Source organism: Anolis carolinensis, chromosome 2 (assembly GCF_035594765.1).
Source record: "Anolis carolinensis isolate JA03-04 chromosome 2, rAnoCar3.1.pri, whole genome shotgun sequence".
Taxonomy (NCBI): Eukaryota; Metazoa; Chordata; class Lepidosauria; order Squamata; family Dactyloidae; genus Anolis; species Anolis carolinensis.
In genome coordinates, this window is record NC_085842.1 from 117,664,444 (window position 1) to 117,683,349 (window position 18,906).

The 18,906-nt window shown below is 41.6% G+C and overlaps 1 protein-coding gene across 11 annotated transcripts in view; it reads left to right on the forward strand.

Annotated features, from left to right (window-relative positions):
* The window catches only part of ablim3 (actin binding LIM protein family member 3), a 185,123-nt gene that overhangs the window by 148,023 nt on the left and 18,194 nt on the right, over positions 1-18,906 (forward strand). For 4 of the 11 annotated variants that reach the window (XR_010002803.1, XR_010002804.1, XR_010002806.1 and 1 more), the window contains exons 7-14: positions 3,601-3,688; positions 9,339-9,397; positions 11,623-11,694; positions 12,248-12,403; positions 14,964-14,993; positions 15,586-15,715; positions 16,671-16,769; positions 18,576-18,626. Coding sequence is in view for 1 of the 11 variants with exons in the window: in XM_062970447.1 (XP_062826517.1) it covers positions 3,601-3,688; positions 9,339-9,397; positions 11,623-11,694; positions 12,248-12,403; positions 14,964-14,993; positions 15,586-15,715; positions 16,671-16,769; positions 18,579-18,626 (682 nt within the window). In the remaining 10 variants the exon portion in view is untranslated. The remainder of the gene's footprint in view (positions 1-3,600; positions 3,689-9,338; positions 9,398-11,622; positions 11,695-12,247; positions 12,404-14,963; positions 14,994-15,585; positions 15,716-16,670; positions 16,770-18,575; positions 18,627-18,906) is intronic. The other 7 variants (XR_010002807.1, XM_062970447.1, XR_010002809.1 and 4 more) reach the window with 5 other exon arrangements.

The following is an 18,906-nucleotide window of genomic DNA, read 5'->3' on the forward strand; positions in this document are numbered from 1 at the left end:
CTAAAGCAAAGGAGAGGGAAAGGCAGAGCCAAGACTTCACAGATCCTTGGATCCTTTTGGTCCAGCAGTGCAGTTCTATTATCAACTTCAGCTGGAAGTTCAAGGAAGTTGACCAAAGAGTTGCACTGGAGAATCTAGAGATTCCCAAAAAGGCCATATTAATTACATCTGTGGATATTAAAATTCGCTAACATTTAACCTGCAAATGTTAATGCCTGACTGTATATTGATGAGAGCGGTATAAACTGATTATATGTTTAAGTCATTGCTAAAAAGATGGGAAGCCGCTTATATTTTATGTATCCTTTTTTGTCTTCTGTTCTTTCCTATTTTTCTTTTCTTCATCCCTGCTTCTTCCTGCTTTACTTTTCCCCCCGATGTATACATTTTAATGTAAATGTTCAAAAATATATTTTAAAGAGAGAGAGAAAAAGCTAAGAAGAGCCAGACAGTGGTGTTACCATGGAGACAGCCTGAGAATGTGAAGTTTTGGGATCTTGCTTTTAACCTTATAATTGCTGGATTGGTGGAAGATGGGGTTTTCTTTACTAACTTTACAGATGTTGCTGGAGCAGGTGAGACAGTTAAGGAATGAGTTCAAAGAGCTGGAAAAGGATGTTAAGGATTTGCAACAGGGATTGAAGGAGGATTGAAAAACTGAGGTTAATAAAATTAAGGAGTCGGTGAAAGGACTGAGTAAAGCTGTGAAAGGGAAAAATATAGATATGAATGTATTAAGAAAACAGATCTGGCTTCTCCCGTTTTGAAGATTAAAGAAGTAGATATGAAAACAGTCAGTTTAAGAAAATAGTGAAATATGGGAATGATATTGAGATGAATGTGTTATTTTCTTTTAACATGAATGTGGTGGTTATGTCAAAATAATCATCTGGAGACATGGAATAGAATTGAGAAATATTTGGCTCAGGACAGACTGAATCTACTGTGGAAGGGGAGAAATTTGAGGGGAAATAAATGAAGTCTCTTTTTTCAGAAAATATTTATTTTGAGAAGGGATGTATCATTTGAACAATGGCAAATGGCAGGGAGAAATTCCAAGGACTGTGATGCATGGGGCAGAAGGCTAAGAGTTAAAATTGTATGGTTTATTTATTTTGTGTCAAAAGCATTGCATAAATAGATACATTTAAAACATAAAATAAAGAGATCACAAGTAGCTAAATAGTTTTAGACCAAAAACTGACAATAGCAACTGCGTTGTCTGTAGCTTTAAAGCAGGCATGGGCAAACTTTGGCCTGCTTTTGGCACCTGGAGGGCCAAAGTTTGTCCATGCCTGCTTTAAACAGTTCTTCATCTGCATGAGGCAGGGCATAGTGAGCAAGCATACAGAGGCTGAATTGTTTGTTCTGCTCCACAGTCACACAAGGTGGAGAGTTCTTTTAGGTAAGGCTATTTTGCCAGGTTGTCTTTTGATCTCCCAACTCCATTTCTGAGTCTGTTCAGGGACTTCCAAGTGCCCATTCTTGCTTTGTCCCTGGAGGAAGAGCCTTGTTGGGGGGGGGGGGGGGCATCTAGTTGGATTGTCTTATTTTGCTGCGCATAGGGATATTCTTGCTGTTGCTGGAGGAACATTTAGAGGAGTGGTGGTTCTCATGAAACTTTTCCTTGATTTCAGTCTACAGGGAGGAGGCTGATAGCCATATAGTGGGTGGCTTTCACAGTGTTCAACCTGATTTCTTTTGCAATTGGTGGCAATTTCCTGTCCGGGGGGGGGGGGGGGGAGGGGGTTGGAGGATGCCAGCTAACTTATAGAATCTATCAAAAGACATCCTGTGATTATTCTACATGTCTTATTCAGTGCAATATTCACCTTCTTTGTGTGGGCAGGCATATTCAGCAGTTGAGTGGTTGTAAGGTTAAATTAAACAATAGGGGCTAAAATGGACCAGGAATTTGGGCTATTTGGTGGATTAATGGGGAAATATATACTTCAAGAGATGTACTTAAATATGTACTTATGTTCAGATTATAAAGACATTGCTTATAAAAGGATCCCTTATAAAATGATACATAAATGTTACTAAAGGTCATAACTAAAATATGTGAACATGTAATTGTTAGAGAACATTATAAATAGAACATATGGTGAAATATAGGCAGATAAAAGTTGAGTTTTAGATGATACTACAATTAAATGTAGTGATATCGTTATATAAGGAGTAGCTTGGTTTTAAGCTGTTAGAAAATTATTTATAATCTATAAATGAACTGTAGAGATTCATGGGAAAGGGTTACAGAGGTGTTTTACTAGATGTGCTATATGAGGACGGGGGAGTTGTTTCAATAAAGGTTGATAACAATAACATGTATAAAAAACTGTAAGAATTACACTTCTTAATAATTATGGAGGAAATTGAGATTTGTGGTTTTAAAATTCATGAAAATAACCAATTATAAACGTGCTATTACAAATGTAGATAGAGAAGCTATGATTAATTGTAAGTATAACCACCAAACAAAAGATTGGGGATCAACCTTCTTTTTTCTTCCTTCTTTCCTTCCTTCCTTCCTTCCTTTTCTTCACTATTTATCACTCTTTCCTTTGATGTACTTTTTTCTCTTTCTTTAATAATGGTACCATGATAGAGAGAGTACATTGGGTTGGTGCTTGTTTTAGGGTCTCCCAGGATATATTCAACACTTTCTTTTCTCCACTCTGCTCAGAGAAGGGGGTGGTTTGTTTTTTATAAGAAGTTGGGTACGCTCACACTGATCCATGAATAAGTCAATCCAAAAATTTTGCATTGATTTTTTGGCTAAAATGTGACCCAAAGCTTTTATTACTGCTGATTTTCAGTGGATCAAGTAAGACAATGCTACACAAAATAGTATTGCCTTCTTATTAGTGACAGTGAACATTAGGAAGAACTTCCTCACAGTGAGGGCTGTTCGGCAGTGGAACTCTCTGCCCCGGACTGTGGTGGAGGCTCCTTCTTTGGAGGCTTTTAAACAGAGGCTGGATGGCCATCTGTCGGGGGTGCTTTGAATGCGATTTCCTGCTTCTTGGCAGGGGGTTGGACTGGATGGCCCATGAGGTCTCTTCCAACTCTACGATTCTATGATTCTAGTAAGATAGGTCAGAGTCCTTTCACATATTTCTAAGGCATTAGCAGAATATCCCATGGACTACTTCATTTGCAAGAAAGCGAGTCAAATGCACCAAAGACAAGAAACAGGCAGATAGACAACTTTGTCAAAATCTGTGACTTCTGTTACTTCTGGAAAGGCTAGGGGCAGCAATATGTGAAATCACCAAGCTCAATTCATCACTGGACAAAGGTCTCGTTATAGGGCCTGCCATATCATCAGACAAACTGAGATTTTGGCGCCCCCTCCCCCTTCTCCCCCCCTCTCTGTCTTGCTGCTTGAGTTGGGGATAGGTTTTTTTGAGAATTAAAATTGCTTTTAGATATTATATATTTTATATTTCTAGTTTTATTCTGATTGTGAGCCACATTTTGATTTGGTCCAGGTTGAGGGTGGGGTTCACTTAAAAATACTTAAGAAACAAGCCAGTTATCAGGGAGATCACCAGTTCTGTCTGTCTAAAAGCTGTGTTTTCTCACTGATTCTTTTAGGCAGGAGGGAAGCATTATCACCCCACTTGTGCCAGATGTGTGCGTTGCCACCAGATGTTCACGGAAGGAGAAGAGATGTACCTCACAGGTAGGAACAGCACTTTGGCTATCTACAACCATCCAAACTAGATAGACAATTGGGGTATTAAGAATTTGCACTTTTAGTATTTCACATGCCCGTGACATGAGAGCTGTACACTGTATCTCTGAAGGTTGCTGAGTCCTTTGTCATGACATAGTCTAGATTTCCTTCAAGATATACTGATTAATCTTCAGTGCGCATTGCATGAAATACAGATGAATATTATCAGTCTCATTTCAAGAAGCGTCGGGAGATTTGCAAACAGAGGCCCTGTGATTAATCCCCGCCCCCCAAGGCAAGCTTCTTTAGATGTTCTGATTGCAAAATACTCAGCTCAACTCCATACCTTGAGGGGATATGGAATGAAAAATGAAGAAATTATTGGGTTTCTGTATGAACACAGGGTACTTAGCTGCTATAGATCTATTTTCAGCATAGTGAGAAACCCTGTTTGTCCCTTATTCAACCTTTAGGTGCTTGTCACCCTGACTCACTAATTACTCTCTGCCCGCTGGCATTAATTGCAGGGTTGTGTCCTTCCCACCCCAACACTGCATTCACTGTGGGGTTAGGGATGGGCCGCTTTCTGTATGGGGTGTCAATTGACAGATCACTGTGAGGGAGTTGGTGTGTCATTAGTGTCACATTGGCCTGTCAGGCAATCTGGCATTTATGAGAAACCCTGTCACTGTAATAGGGGTACAAATAAAGGTTAAACTACCTCCTGAACTATTGCACCTGGTTATCTTGCCTTTAACTTGCCTGCAAGTGGCACCTGTTGCTGTAGCAAACCAAATGAGCTTGGAGGTATGGTTCCAAAAAAGTGGGAATATGTATGCATGTGGGGAGAAGGTGCACAAGAGGGTGGGTGAATGGTATGTTTCCAGAAAAGAACAAAGCCTGATGGAATTTTTTCCCCCTTTTTCCTACATTCTTCCCATTTTTATTATAGATTACATTGTGGCCTTCCTTTCTGTAACTTCTTAAGTAGTGTTCATTAACTTGTATGATGTACTTTTTAGTTGAATCCACTGGCTTATGTATATACTGCCATGTTGTAAGATTCATTTCAGTAATAATCCAGGATAAGTATCCAAAGCCTTACTCTCACAGTAAATGGCTGCTGATAATAGTTTTAAGGCTGACTTATAGAAGCTAAATCTGGAAGATACATGAACTATTCCAGGTTAATGTTGGCATATATGTGTTCAGATACATTCCTTCATTTCTCTCTTTTTTTAAAAAAAAAATCTATCATGAAATCAAATCAGTATTGTTGTGACTGCGCCTTCGGGGATTATGGTTGATGGTGATGGAATTCGGAGAGGAAGAAAAAACCCTCGTGATGAGGGTTCACTGGAGGAGTTGCGCAGGAAGCGACTTAGAGAGCTATATGGGGAATCTTCTGTCAGATCCCTGGCTGCTGGGCACCAATAACCTTACACGGAGGCCAGTCTCTATCTAATATCTTTATTAAGAAAATATATAAAAGCAATAAAAACAAGTGAAGAATATAGTTCAGAAGCAGACCTTTCAAATGAGGTCAAATATAGTCCAAAAATGTATTGTCCAATAAATGATATTAGAGTTCAAAGTTTTAATCCACTTGACCGAAACCCACACTTTTGCCAAGCAATAGTGTGGGGAAATGACAGAGTCTTAGAGTCCAATGAAGCTTGACAACAAGGCTGGAAATAAACTTGATTCTTGACTAGGTCCGTGACTGGAGACAAGGCAAAACATGAAGCGTGGAGCAGGGTCCGTGGTTAAACCGCAAGGCAAGGCAAAGGCTTGAAAGCTTGGTCCGGGAAACAAGGAACTGGGGTTACGAAGTCCACACACGATCTCTCTCCTGAAGCTGATCAATTGACTCCGCAAGAATCTCTCGCGCCAAACCCCTATATTGGGTCTCGTTTTCCCGCCAACAAACTCTTTCCCTAGAGAACGAGGAGCGAAACCCACTCTGTCCAGATGCAAGACTCCTTAGAATTTCCCAAGGGAAGCAGACTTAATCAGCCAGTTGTTTGGCAGCGATTCTCAGGCTTCTCCGATTAGCTTCTCTAACTCCCCTATCTCTAGAATAAGATTCCTTCCTGGGAAACGGAGGGGAGTACTGCCCAAGGCCTGGTTTACTGAATTCTTGAGGGCAAACGTCAACATCCGGCAGGTGAAGAGACTCCGGCTCTTGTTGCACCGGCGAAAACCCCATGTTTTCATCTTCATCTGCCACAATAGTACCAGGAACAGGACTACAAGGCCCATGAGGCATCACATCTTCTGAGGAAGATTCAGATGGGGAAATGGATGCTGAGGAACAGGTGGTGGCTGGGGAAGCGGGCACTGAATGGGCACAGCCACCGGAGATATCTGGGGATTTGGGGCTTATGGATACTTCTGAACCTCGGGTTTCTGCAGGAGCTGATCCCAATTGGGATGCTTGGAGAAGGGAGGATGGTTCTTTAAGTGTTCATGGGCAGGATGATTGGGACTCCGACGAATTGCTAGGTACTCCAGATCCACGAGCTCTAGCTGTGTGGAGTTCAGACTCTGAGTAGATTTGGGACACCTGGTGTTTGGGTGTGAGTGTTTGGTCACCCAGGAGGAAGGGGAATAAAATGGGAATGTTTGGCCACTGCACTTTGCGTGTGGCAAGGTGTTGCTGAGGCGCCATTGGGATCTCTGTGTTTCTGGACTTGGACTGTGATTCGGATCTGCTGATACCATCTGGCTTGGCTCTCGCTGTGTCTTATCGTGGACCTGTTTTGGATGACTGCACCCTCTTCGGGCTTTGGATTGAATTTGACCTGGCTTCTGTCTACGCCCTCTGTCTGACGGCTACTCCTGGCTTCTGACTATTGGTTTGTCTTTCGGAATTTCTGCTGCCTCCTGACCTGACCTTGGATTCTTCTGACGACAGCTATTCATCATCCCTTTGAGGCTCTCGGCTTATCTGCACCGTGGAAGCAGCTTTACTGCTTTTCTAGTTTGTTTATTTTCCAGCAATTAACTCTATTTGTTTTCCAAAGCTGAATTGAAGCGTTATTTAGTTTTTTATTGAATGCCAGCATGGGAAATTAGCGTGGCTCGTTTTTGAGTTATTATTGTCCAATCTACTCTCGAAACACTGAAAAGTGAAGTGTTTCAAGGATATTTCCTGTGTTTATGTTATTTTTTGGCTTATCTTCGGAATAAACTTTGTTTTGTATATTAACTGGCGTCTGACTCTTGACAAGTATATTCAATTTACTTTTTTAACCAATAGAAATATTTTTGTCTGAATGATTGGATGTTTTTCTTGGAAAAAACTATTATCACAATCTGCCTGTTGGGTGTACATTTATACCCAGTGTACCTAGCATCCCATTCTTTACCACACTAATGCTCAGTAGATGCTGATCCCTGGCTTATTGGCATTGGATACAATAGTGATATGAAACAGAATCATAGATACAAGGGCCCACAAGGGCTGTGCAATCCAACCCCCTGTGCACTCCCAACAGATCAACTTGATGATGTAGTCTGCATGCTGCCACAAAGGGACTTGTGGCACGAAGAAAACACTGTGGCCTTTATAGGCATGATTTCTTTTGTAGGCAGAATGTCAAACATTTATTCTTGAACTCCCCTGTTTCCCAGCCACCATGGAAAGTGGCTATAATACCTGGAGAACAGTGAGACTTCTTGTCCAAGAAGTTACTTGTCTAAAGTGTGCCCAGTGAAATGAACTCAGGTCCAGTGAAATGAACTCGGCAAAATTAATGCTCATCTCTTGCAGTCTGCACATGAGTCTTAACAGGCTAATAAAACAGGCACTGGCTTTCTGATGGAGTCTGTTATGTGTGATGAGTTTGTTGACTGCAAAGACAGCTCTTTCACTGTTATGTTGGAGACTATGAGGACTTTATGCTTTTTCCAATAATCTGTCTGGCAGTTTTGATGATGTCTTTGTAAAGATAGGTAGGCAGAAGCATATTCAAACCACACAAGGCACTTTGTAACTGAAATGTAAAAGTGTGTGATCTTGCTTTGACCTTTATCAGTAGCCAGTAATAGCTAGATTTGAGGCCCAAAGCAATAACCATGATCCTGAGAGAATCATACAGCCACAGAAGTGAAGCATATGGAATCATATTACACAGTTAGTGTTGTTTCTGTTCCTAGCATCCTTCTTTTCATTTCCAGCTGAAGGCATGTTCCTTTGACCACACCATTAAGGTGGAAGGATCTTAGGAAAATCAATAAACCCCAGAAATCAATGGCATGCACTGTCATCACTAAGTCTAAAAGCTCTTCTCTCTCTCTTCTTTCCTTCCTTCTTCCCATCAGACAACCATGAAAGCAGAGACAAGGGTGGGAAGGGCAATTTGAACTTACCTTTAAAAATTAGCATCCAAATCTGATCAAGAGCTGACATTTTATGAATATACTGTATGTGTGCATACACACACAGAATCTCTATGCCCAAGTATCCCGTGTGTTTTTATTGTATGCACTAGCTTTAATTCAAAGCTGATCCCAGATTATTAGAAGACCCTGGAGAGCAACATAGGTCTACTTCTCCATTTGATGCTTTTAATTCATCCTTTTATTCTTTATAGCCCTGTGTTGCTGAAACCTTTTACTACCACCTGCCACAGGCAATGCTGCCAGCTATGTTAACCATCCACAAGAAGGGAATGGGATGATTTTATGTAATATCCTTGAATATTACATGAAATAATCTCATGAATTTATCCACCACCTTGTTCCAGTATTTTGCCACCAAACATGGGAAACCAGAAACTGTCTGGAAGTGTGAAGGTGTGCCAGTAGCATGTTGTGGGGTGGTATAGAATGGGAGCCAACTGCTGTGTGTTTCATTTTGCACAGGTATTCAAAAGTGGCATCTCATTTGCCCAGAAAGTGTCCAATCTTTAATTTTACTCATAAGCACCATAACTTGAGAAGGACTAGTGCTCAGTTGACAGGTATCCAAGATTTGAATCGTTTGCTTGATTTAGACAGCTGCACTACCGCTGAGGCATTTTAGTGCTGGTTTCTCTTTCTCTGATTTGCATCAGTTACAAAATTGGATGCAGGCAATACTACTTTCTGTAGTTAGATGTTAAACTAAATGGCCCTTGAGTGGATTACAGATGAGCTTTCATCACAGCATCATTATACTTTATGGGGGCTTCAGATTACTGCTCTTTTTGTGAAGCCACTGCCTCCCACCTACTGCTTATCTGTTCTCTGTGAAAAGTAATGTCTAATTTTTAATGTGAGGAGTCCTCTATCTGGAAATGCCTTTATTTAATTTCCACCCTTTAATAATTTGTGATGTACCATAGTCATGGAGATGTATGCTGTGGGCCCTTGGTACCTGCTGTGATTTGGATTTTTCCAGAACCTGTCATGGATATCAAAATCCCTGGATTCCCAGATCCCACACAGTGGCATAATAAAATGGTGCTCCTCATATAAAATGACAAAATCAAAGTTTGCTTTTTGAATTTTTAAAAAATGTATTTTCAAGCCATGGATGTTTGAATCTGTGGGTACATGATCTATGGATATGAAGGGCAAACTGTATTGCATTTTTAAGCCTGAGTACTGTATGTAGATTATCTTTCCTGTTGGACAGCATATAATTGCAACACATTCTCCTTTGTTCCAGGGTCAGAAGTGTGGCATCCCATATGCAAACAAGCAGCAAGAGCAGAAAAAAAACTAAAGGTAAAATGGAACTGGGGTTGGCTGGGCAGGAGAACTTGAGCAGCCATCATGATACCTAAAAGCAGGAGGATATTTCACACTAAAAAGGAGCCAGGTTTAGGGCTCTTCCACACAGACATATAACCCAGAATATCAAGGCAGATAATCCACAATATCTGCTTTGCACTGGATTATACAGATGTGTGGAAGGAGCCTTACTTGTTTTGAAAGAGTAGCAATTGTGGGAGAAGAAGAAGTTTGAATTTTATCTTGCAGGATTTTTATCTTGCAGGATAGGTCCCTTCTACACTACTAGGTAATCCAGGTTATTAAAGCAGAAAATCCACATCATTTGATTTGAACTGGATTATTTTAGTCTACACGGCCATATAATCCAGTTCAAAGCAGATAATTTGGATTTTATATGTCAGTGTAGAAGGGGCCTAAGATTCAGGCATCTGCATCTTTGAAGCTTTTATAACCAAGGAAGCTGTATCATAACAATGGATTTAAGGCCCCTTCCTCACAGCTGTATAAAATGCACATTGCACTGAATTATATGGTAGCGTGGACTCAGATACCCCAGTTCAAAGCAGATATTGTGGATTGTCTGCCTTGATATTCTGGGTTATATGGCTGTGTGGAAGGGCCCTAAATCCTTTGTCTTGAGTCCTCATACCCTACACAGCTGTTATGTTTGTTACATTGGTGTCTGCTTTTATAGCAAACATTTAAAATACCACAGAGAGGTCTGCAATTCCAGACACTGTCAGGCTGCACATTGTATACTTGCCATGGAACTGCATTTGGCCATGGTTCCCTGGCATGTGTCTGTTACTTGCTGGTGAATGCTGCACACAGCTGCGCACTGTGTATCCACAACAAACTCACTTAGTACATAAGCTGTGAAAGAGCTGTCATCATCTTCTTTATGGCCTGCAGCTGCCATCTTTCTGGCCAGAATAGCATTGTAGTTAAAATGGTTGGATAAACAATCTTGATCACGCTTTGCTGCAAAATGGGTTACCATTTGCCTCTTGTTTCTGTCTCAGAGTCATATTTCCATTTACATGAAATAAGGTTCTTTAACCCCACACTATGGATCAAGATAAAGTTCTTATTTAGTCTGGAACTAAATAACAAGTTGGCTGCTGATGTTGTCCCGGGGGGGGGGGGGGGGGGAATCAAGAGTACTGGCTCAGTGAAATTAGTGTCAGTCTGTTCTTAGCCCCTGCTAGCTAAACCTGTTGTTGCATTCTGTATTCTAAGGACTGTGACTAGAAAAGGATAGGTATTCCAGTTGGGACCATTATCACCTGCATTACATGAAATTAGAGGTTTGTGTTAGTGGTTTCATGAGAGAGTGGGGGCTCTCTTTTTAGATTCAATATGATTTTATTAGCACTGCTAAAATATTCTGCAAGGTGACTACTGAGTTAACAGTTAATTTTGACATGTGTAGTATTAACACTGATTGGCTCAGGGATTGCAAGACTACTACATGGTTTAAAATGTCAGGTGATAGCAACAGATCTCTTTTGTAACATGTCCTTCCCCAGCAAAGGTATTTCCAGATGCATTCAGCATTTCCCTCCCACCCACTACCCACCCCAAAATAACCAAAGGACTGGTGGGAAATGGACACTGTCAAGTCATGTTTTCTGTTAACAAACATGGCCAGAGGAAAACGTTGTTGTCTGGATGGGTGAGGAATGTGGAACATGAGTTGATGATAGCCTTGTATTCTCTGAAATTTCTCATTAGACCTTTGAGAATTCAGACTGCAAGTAGTTGATGAAGGTATACATCACAGCATATGATAACATTTCAGAATAATTTAATTAATGCAAAATGGCTGGGTTGTTAGAGTCAGAACTGTTCAGATAAATCACAAGTAGTGAAGAGAATTAAAATGGCTAAGTATGATGCAACACATCCAGATATTAAGGTGCTTAAAAAGAAGAAATATTAGAAGACATGCAAAAATTTTTGCAGGGCTCATAATATTTCTTTTAATACTTGTTACGTATTGTTTTATAATGATAATTCCCTGAAAAACTCAGCCAACTTGACTGGGAAATCCTGGAACGTGTAGAAAAGCTTTTTTTTTTCAAGCTCTATATCTCTGGCAGTACTAAAGACATGCTCCTTGCTCAGGTCAGAGCTATTTGTGATGTTTTCTTCAGTGGTGCAGGTTTTATAGAGGACAAGTTGATAACCCAGTATGCCCTTTCCTGTGTACACAGCACAGAAGAACGTCAGAAACTTCCATATCCCCGCCTGGCTCCAGCATTGGCTCCCCCAACCGAGTCATTTGTGTAAGTATACTTCCCTGGCATGTGGCCTTGCAGTTTCTAAAAGTGCACATGGGATGGTGTGTCCTGGGGTCCTGAGAGGGGTGATAAGAAAATGTTATCTAAGACACTTATGTAGCTGTTGTAAACTGGATTCTTACTGCCTGGGAATCTTCTTCCCCAATCTATGGGTCTGTAAAGACCGACAGTCTTATGGTACAAGTCCAGCCTGTAATGTCTGTGCCCTTTTCTGATTGTCTAACTGCCAAAGAGTTCTGATATTAACATAACTTCTTTGAGCATTACCTGACTGAAGGACTCTGATGCCTATTCATGAAGTTAATTTCAGTCCTGATCCTACTGCTCCCTTTCCACTGTTGTCTCATTTACAGAAGTAAAGTTCTGTCACCTCCTACAAAATGTGATCTTCCCCTTTCTTGTATTTCTCCATTTTGGTTTGCTCTGATGATGATGCACTCCACCTGTATATTCCAACTGTGCCCTCTCTCCCCGGCATCGCCAGTTCCCATTTCTTTTCTTTCTGTGTTCGTCTATCTGTGTCTTTCCCTTTCCTTAGGCTAAAGTGGATAATCAGATCCTTAATTACAAAGACCTGGCTGCTCTTCCCAAGATTAAAGCCATCTACGAGGTGCAGCGTCCTGACCTCATTTCCTATGAGCCCTATCACAGATATACGTCGGACGAGACATTGGAGAGATATAGCTATGGGGAGGTACAGCTTCTCAGCCATTTCACCATGGACACAGGGGCACAATAAGAGCTGTGAAATAATCAGAACCTAATCCATGTCTAATAATAATAATAATAATAATAATAATAATAATAATAATAATAATAATAATAATAATATCAGTGATTCCCAAACTCTGGTCCTGCATGTGTTTTGGATTTCCTCATGGAAGCCGCTGTCATTTTGGCCAATGGTCAGAGATTTTGAGCACTGAAGTTCAAAACATCTGGAGGACCAGAGTTTAAGAATAGCTGTCCTATGGCTATACGTCTATAGGATGACTTGAGATCCATGATACATCTCTCACATTCCAAAAAAGAAACAGCCAAGCAAGTTATTACCATACCGCAATCTTGTTTATACGTTGAAAATATTCCAGAGAAAGACATGATATGGGGATCCTGGTTCTGTTGTTGGGAAACATGTGGAAAAGGCATATTGCTTTGAAATCATATTGTGTGTCCAGGGATAAGATATAGAAATTCAGTTTTTATTAAAATGCAATGTAAGTGGTGCAAAAAAGAAGTCTTTCTTGGGATTCTCAAAGAATGATATCTCGGTGTCTGTTATGATGAAGGCTTTCTCTTCAGCCTTGCTCCAGAATGTTCTAACATCCTTGATGAGCAAGAAGATGCGCAGGCATCTTGGTAGCCCTAAAATAAATGTGGCAGATCTGCTATGCATGTGCCTGACTCATTTAGTGATATAGTTGAAGTTATGGCCTTTGGCTGAATCTGGTTGTCCTACATTCCATTATTAACAGCAGTTTTTGCTTTAGTTTGTGGGTGGAAGGCAACAAAGAAGGAATAGGACTGCTCTAAACTGGTCCAGCCTACAGGTTTCTGCTAAAGAAGTGGGTGGTATCAACATGGCAGTGAAATGAAAGGAATGTTTGATACAGAGGGAACTCAAGTCATTAGCCATTTAAAACATCTAGCATTCAACATGTGTATGAAATGCAGAAGGCAGCTTATGAATCCTTACAAAGGTCCAGGCAGCAATATTTAGCAAGTGAAACTTCAGTCCATCAGTTTTATGGAAAGTGGACTCTGGGGTACAAGCAGTCCCCACTTGCAGATTAGCACAGGGCAACTTTATCTGGTTTGCACTAAATTGAATTGTGCTGTGTTTGATCCTATTCTGATTGCACTTCAACTTGGTGAAGAGTGTCATTTTGACTTTTCAAAAAGGGACATGCCACCACATATTTTCACATTCATTTCATGCATTGGGATGTTCCTCCTTTCAACAAGCTAATGGCACTTGGTGTTTCATGGAGGAAAAGCAACAGCCTAAGAGGAAACAGAGATCTGGGCCAGGACCACTTTTTCCTCAAGTGGTTAATACCTATCTATTTTTTGTGTCTGAATTTATAGATGTCATTGATACATTAAATTTGTGATGCTCATGCTCATTTACCAAATTAATGTGCCAAACTCCTATCAAATGGCCCAAGATATTTTGCTTTCTGAAGCAAAGGACACGATTGTGTCCCACCACCCTGCTGTTGTCACCCTTTCATATACATGAAATAGCCTGACTGACAGTTGAATCTTTCTTCAACTCTGACAATAGGATATGTCCTTACATTACACCTGGGGACCTTTCAAACTATGTATCTGTGATTCTACTTCAGCAGCCTAGAGAAGTCTGGTAATTTGTGCTTTGATGAAGCACTAAAGCTTATGAATGCCTCTTCCTAAACTGCAAATCCCAGGATTCCATAGGATGTTGTCATGACAGTTAAAGTGGAATCAGAACACTATAACTGTGATGTCTGAAAAGATCCTTGAAAACAGTAGGCTTGTTCTGGGGGTGTAAGGTAATGTGGGACACAGAGTTCTATCAATAAATGAAATCAATAAAGTCTTGGGAAATACAATCAGAAGGTTGCAGTTGCTGTCTCCCACTTAACTACTGCCTTAGATATTTGCCCTTCTCTGCCTAATGCTAGTACCTTCCTGCCTGCCCTCCTTCCTCAGCAGGCTGATCTCTCGTAGTAGTAGGAAAAGGAGGGAACTCCTTGAATTGAGTGCAATACACTCTGACGTGTTGTCTACATTTTACAGAAATTGGTTCATTTTAAGTTCTATTCAAGAATTATTATTAGGTGCTAGTGTTTTTACATATAGGGGACACGCCACATCGTTATAAACAAAAGTACTAAATGTAGTGATGGTGGAAAGGGAATGGGTAGAGACTAACACTCACTACATGAGTTCTGAAAATCAATAACAGCTATATATTTGTAGGGAAGAGAAATGCTGGCTCTGTTCTTTTATTGTTTTTCTCACAGTTACATGGGAGGAACTTGTAGTCTACTTCTTCTTTATGGTCATTTTGCCTGTTTTTCTCCCAGATTTCCTGAGCCCCCCCTGACAACTCTAATAAGTTTTTTGTTCTGCTAAGGAGACAGGAACTTGGGGGAAGATGAATTATGTTGCCCTGAGCAGTCATGTCAACTTGTAATCATTTTCCTTCTCTTTCTTTTCCTTACTCTTCATTCCCTCATGGCTTGTATCTCGTCTCTTGTCGCTTCTAGTCTCTGGGAACTTTGTCTCCATATTCTCAGGTAATCATGCAACATTGCCAGTACAGCATGCGGGCTTGTGTGGCCAGCACTTGTAAAGTCAGAGCTGAAAAAGCATTCCCTGAAGGCTGGGCCAAGGAGATCCCATTGCATCCTGCTAGAGAGTGCTACTAAGCCACTGTAGAAAGCCACCTCTGATGATATTAAATTAAGAGTAGTCGTGATAATACACATTGTCCTTCTGATGTTAACACACACACACATACATACCTTGAAGACATACACACACAACTAGGGCTGACAGAATGTAAACTGGAGATGACTCCTGTATATTTAATGATTATACAGGAAAGGGTTTTTAGGAGGTGTTGTTTCTCATATATCCAAGTATCAAGCAACACCTTCTGAAATTCCTTCTTCTACTCAACCATTAAAGGTGCTTGAGTACACTCCCATGTTTGGTCTGACAACCCTGCACACCATAGGTGCTGCCCTCAGCTGAAAAAGAAAAGAGACTACCTAGAATAAAAGTAAAAGAAGGCTGGGATTTTGTGACACAGACCCCAGATGCATAACTGTAACACCTCTATTGCACAAGCAGGGTGTCTGCTTATCGGTACTCTTACTTTTCCAGGACATTTATGAAAGCATGGACCTCCGGCAAAGGCGAGCTTCCAGCCCTGGCTACATTGACTCCCCCACCTATAGTCGTCAAGGCATGTCCCCCACCATCCCACGTTCTCCACATCATTATTACCGCTCAGGTAAGGGCAGATAGAAGCATGTCCAACAAAAGGCTCTTTCCCTCAGGATTCAGCGGAGTGCCTGTGTGAAACCGAAAACGTCGTTGCAGCATCATCTCCAGGATGTACACATTTCTCCACAAGAGACATTCAGCACTAGAACATCTTTCCTTTCCCAGAGAGTTTGCATTGTGAAGCCTTATCTTTGGAGGGTGGTTGAGAGGGAAGGAGGTCAAAAATGACATACACCTCCCAAATCATTTCCTGTGTTTTATTGGACCATTTCTTGACAGAATGTTAGACAAGCAGCCAACTATTTTGTGGTCCATTCTCAGGATACAGATGAGTGTTCGTTATTGGGACTTCACTCCACTGTGCATATACCATCTTCCTTTCCTCTGTGGAAAGTCCAAAATGATAACTCCATGTTAGAGCTGACTTGGAAAGGAGCGGATGATGTGGGAAGCAACGGATGCCATGGGACTCATATGCACACAGAGAGAGGTGCTAGGGGATTCTTCTTTAGCATGAACACAACCAGCATTGGATTTTGATATGATATATTCAGAATGTGGCAAAAAAAATACACATATAGAAGCATGTCCAACAAAAGGGTCTTCAGGCTCATCAGAACCACTACTTTGCTAAAATGAAGCACCTGGTGCAGTTGTTGCTGAACTCTGTACCACTAAGTGTTTCTGGAAATGGGTTTAGAACTGCAACTGGGGACATGCATTGCGGAATGTTTCCTCTCGCTCCTGTTCATCTGTGATCCCAACACTGATCCCTCACCATGGTGCATATAGGAGTCACTGTCACTATCATCATCACTACCACCACCCCCTTCATCCATGCATCCCCATAATTGATTCACAGGTGGCTTGCTACTCTTCTAACAAGGCTGCTTTTTTAACATCAATTTTCATCTGCCTCTCTCTTTCTTCCTCTGCTGCTCTCTCCAATCTGCTCTTTCAAGGGACAGAGAGTGGGCGCAGCTCCCCCTACTATAGCCAGTTAGATGTGAGGTCTTCTACTCCAACCTCATACCAAGCTCCTAAGCATTTCCACATTCCAGGTAGGCTCTGGAGGCCTCTGGCCAGCCTGTGAAGGAGCGCTGTGTCCTCTTTTTGGCATGTATGCATGTTCCAAACGTGTATATTGCATGAGTAGTGCTATTGCCAGCTTAGAGTATGCTAGCAACAGCGAAATACATACGCATGAGAGAGGCCATCCATAAACAAGACCTGCAGCATTTACCTTGTCTCCTCTGACACCCGCTTTCACCCAAACCCTACAGTTTCTCCCTCCTGTAGAAAGAAAAGGTCCTCCTATTCCTTTCCTTCCTTTCTCTTTCCTCAAGGGTCACAGGGCAAAACTTGTCTGTCAGCTAGCTGCTCTTCTACACCCATCCTTGACAGATAATTTATCTTATACTCCTCCTGCTCCCCTCAGGGCCCGCCGCACCCTTCTCCCAGATTTCTTTGGGCTTGCCAGATGGCTGCTCCCCTCCAGCAGAGACTCCAGGGGCCATCAGGTAAGGGCCACCCCCTACCTCTCCTACAAGGAGGGAGGGTAGTCAGCACCTATCCCTTGTCTGCACACAAGTGGATACACATATGCTCTCCCCAGTTGTCTGCCTGCATAGTTTGCAGTCTGCTTTGCTTGCAAGATAAATCTAGAATCAATTCTTCACTCTAAGCACCTGAGGTCCATACCTGGCAGAACCCAGAACCACACCTGGGCTGCTGCTTTGAGAGCCTGTTGATATAACTACACATACCTAATATGAATGTTCACTGACATCCAGTATGCTGGTGTCAATTGATTAAGCAGGCCAGAAAGACAAGTACAGGCTACTTAGGAAACAAACAGAAGCACATACTGTTCACTGTGGATGAGGCCAGGCAACAGATGCCCTTGCAGTAAAGCCCAGATTCAGCTGTTTACCTTCTGAATCGAGGTCCATGTTAGTGCCCACACTTCTGGACATTTGCTAGGGGCTCCCCATCCCAGTGTTTTTTCTGGAGCAATGAAGGGACACCAAGTAGACTTGGGAATGATGTAGTCCTCTGTACCACCAGCCCAGGACTGAAATCAGGACAAGCCTTATTCCACTTAAGTGAATTGAAATTTCCCCTGCCACTTTTCCCTTCTGTCATTGGCACTGCCATCAATGGTGCTCTAATGATGGATAGCGCTTTAGCTTGTGCTGATGTCTTTTATGGATGGCCTTCTGCCTGCCTCGCCAGTTCAGCCCATAACTAAGTCTCTGTACTGGTAGGGTAGCTCCCTTCCCAGCTTGCTTTGCTTCTCTGTCATTTGGAGAAATTTTGGCTGACTTGTTTTGCTTTTGTGTGAGGATGGGGAGGGTTTTACATCCCTATTGCCTCTATGGAGCCAACTTATAAATCACTTGATACCCATTGTAGGCAACAAGGTCACAGCCATTACCACCACACAAATTAAGTCTCTCTTGAACTGAGGCAAGCCACCAACTGTGCCAGAAGGAGAAATGCCTGCCTGACTCTGCATGCTGTTAATTGTGAGCATGCTCACAGCATGACCTCTTGTGCACAAACACATTCTCTATCTTAGCACATCACTTCAAATAGGATTGATTCCTTCTTCCTCATCAAACCAGCTCCCAACCTGCTTCTGCTCTGCAGATATGTAGAATAATAAGGCTGCCTCAGATTTTACCACAATACTTTGGAAAGGTTAGTGGGAAAAGGGGGAGGATTGGAGTAAGTAGGCAATTCGATTGTGGGCAGGTAAACATACCCACATATATGGTGGCTCTTGTAACTCTTACATACACTCTCTGGCTCCTACTCTCTTTATTTCTCCTGCTTTTCTTCATTATCTTTCTTTTTGCCTCCAGCAGCTGCAGAGAGTAACATCTACCGGAAACCTCCCATCTATAAAAGACACGGTACAGTTTGAGCATGGCTTTGGCAAATATATGGACACATATAGCAAAGGCTGGTTTTTCTTTAGCTACAGTGCTGTGAATTGAATGTGGAATGGCTCCATGAGTTTTACAAAGATTTATACAAAAGGTCCAGAACTGGATACAATGCACCATGAAAAAGAGGGAAATGTATTTTGGGATATCTGATGTAGGGATGAGCTGTTAGCCTTCTTGGCTATTTGAGGGCACAGTATCTTCACACATTAAGAAGAGCCAACTCGACGTTGGCTTCCCAAAACTT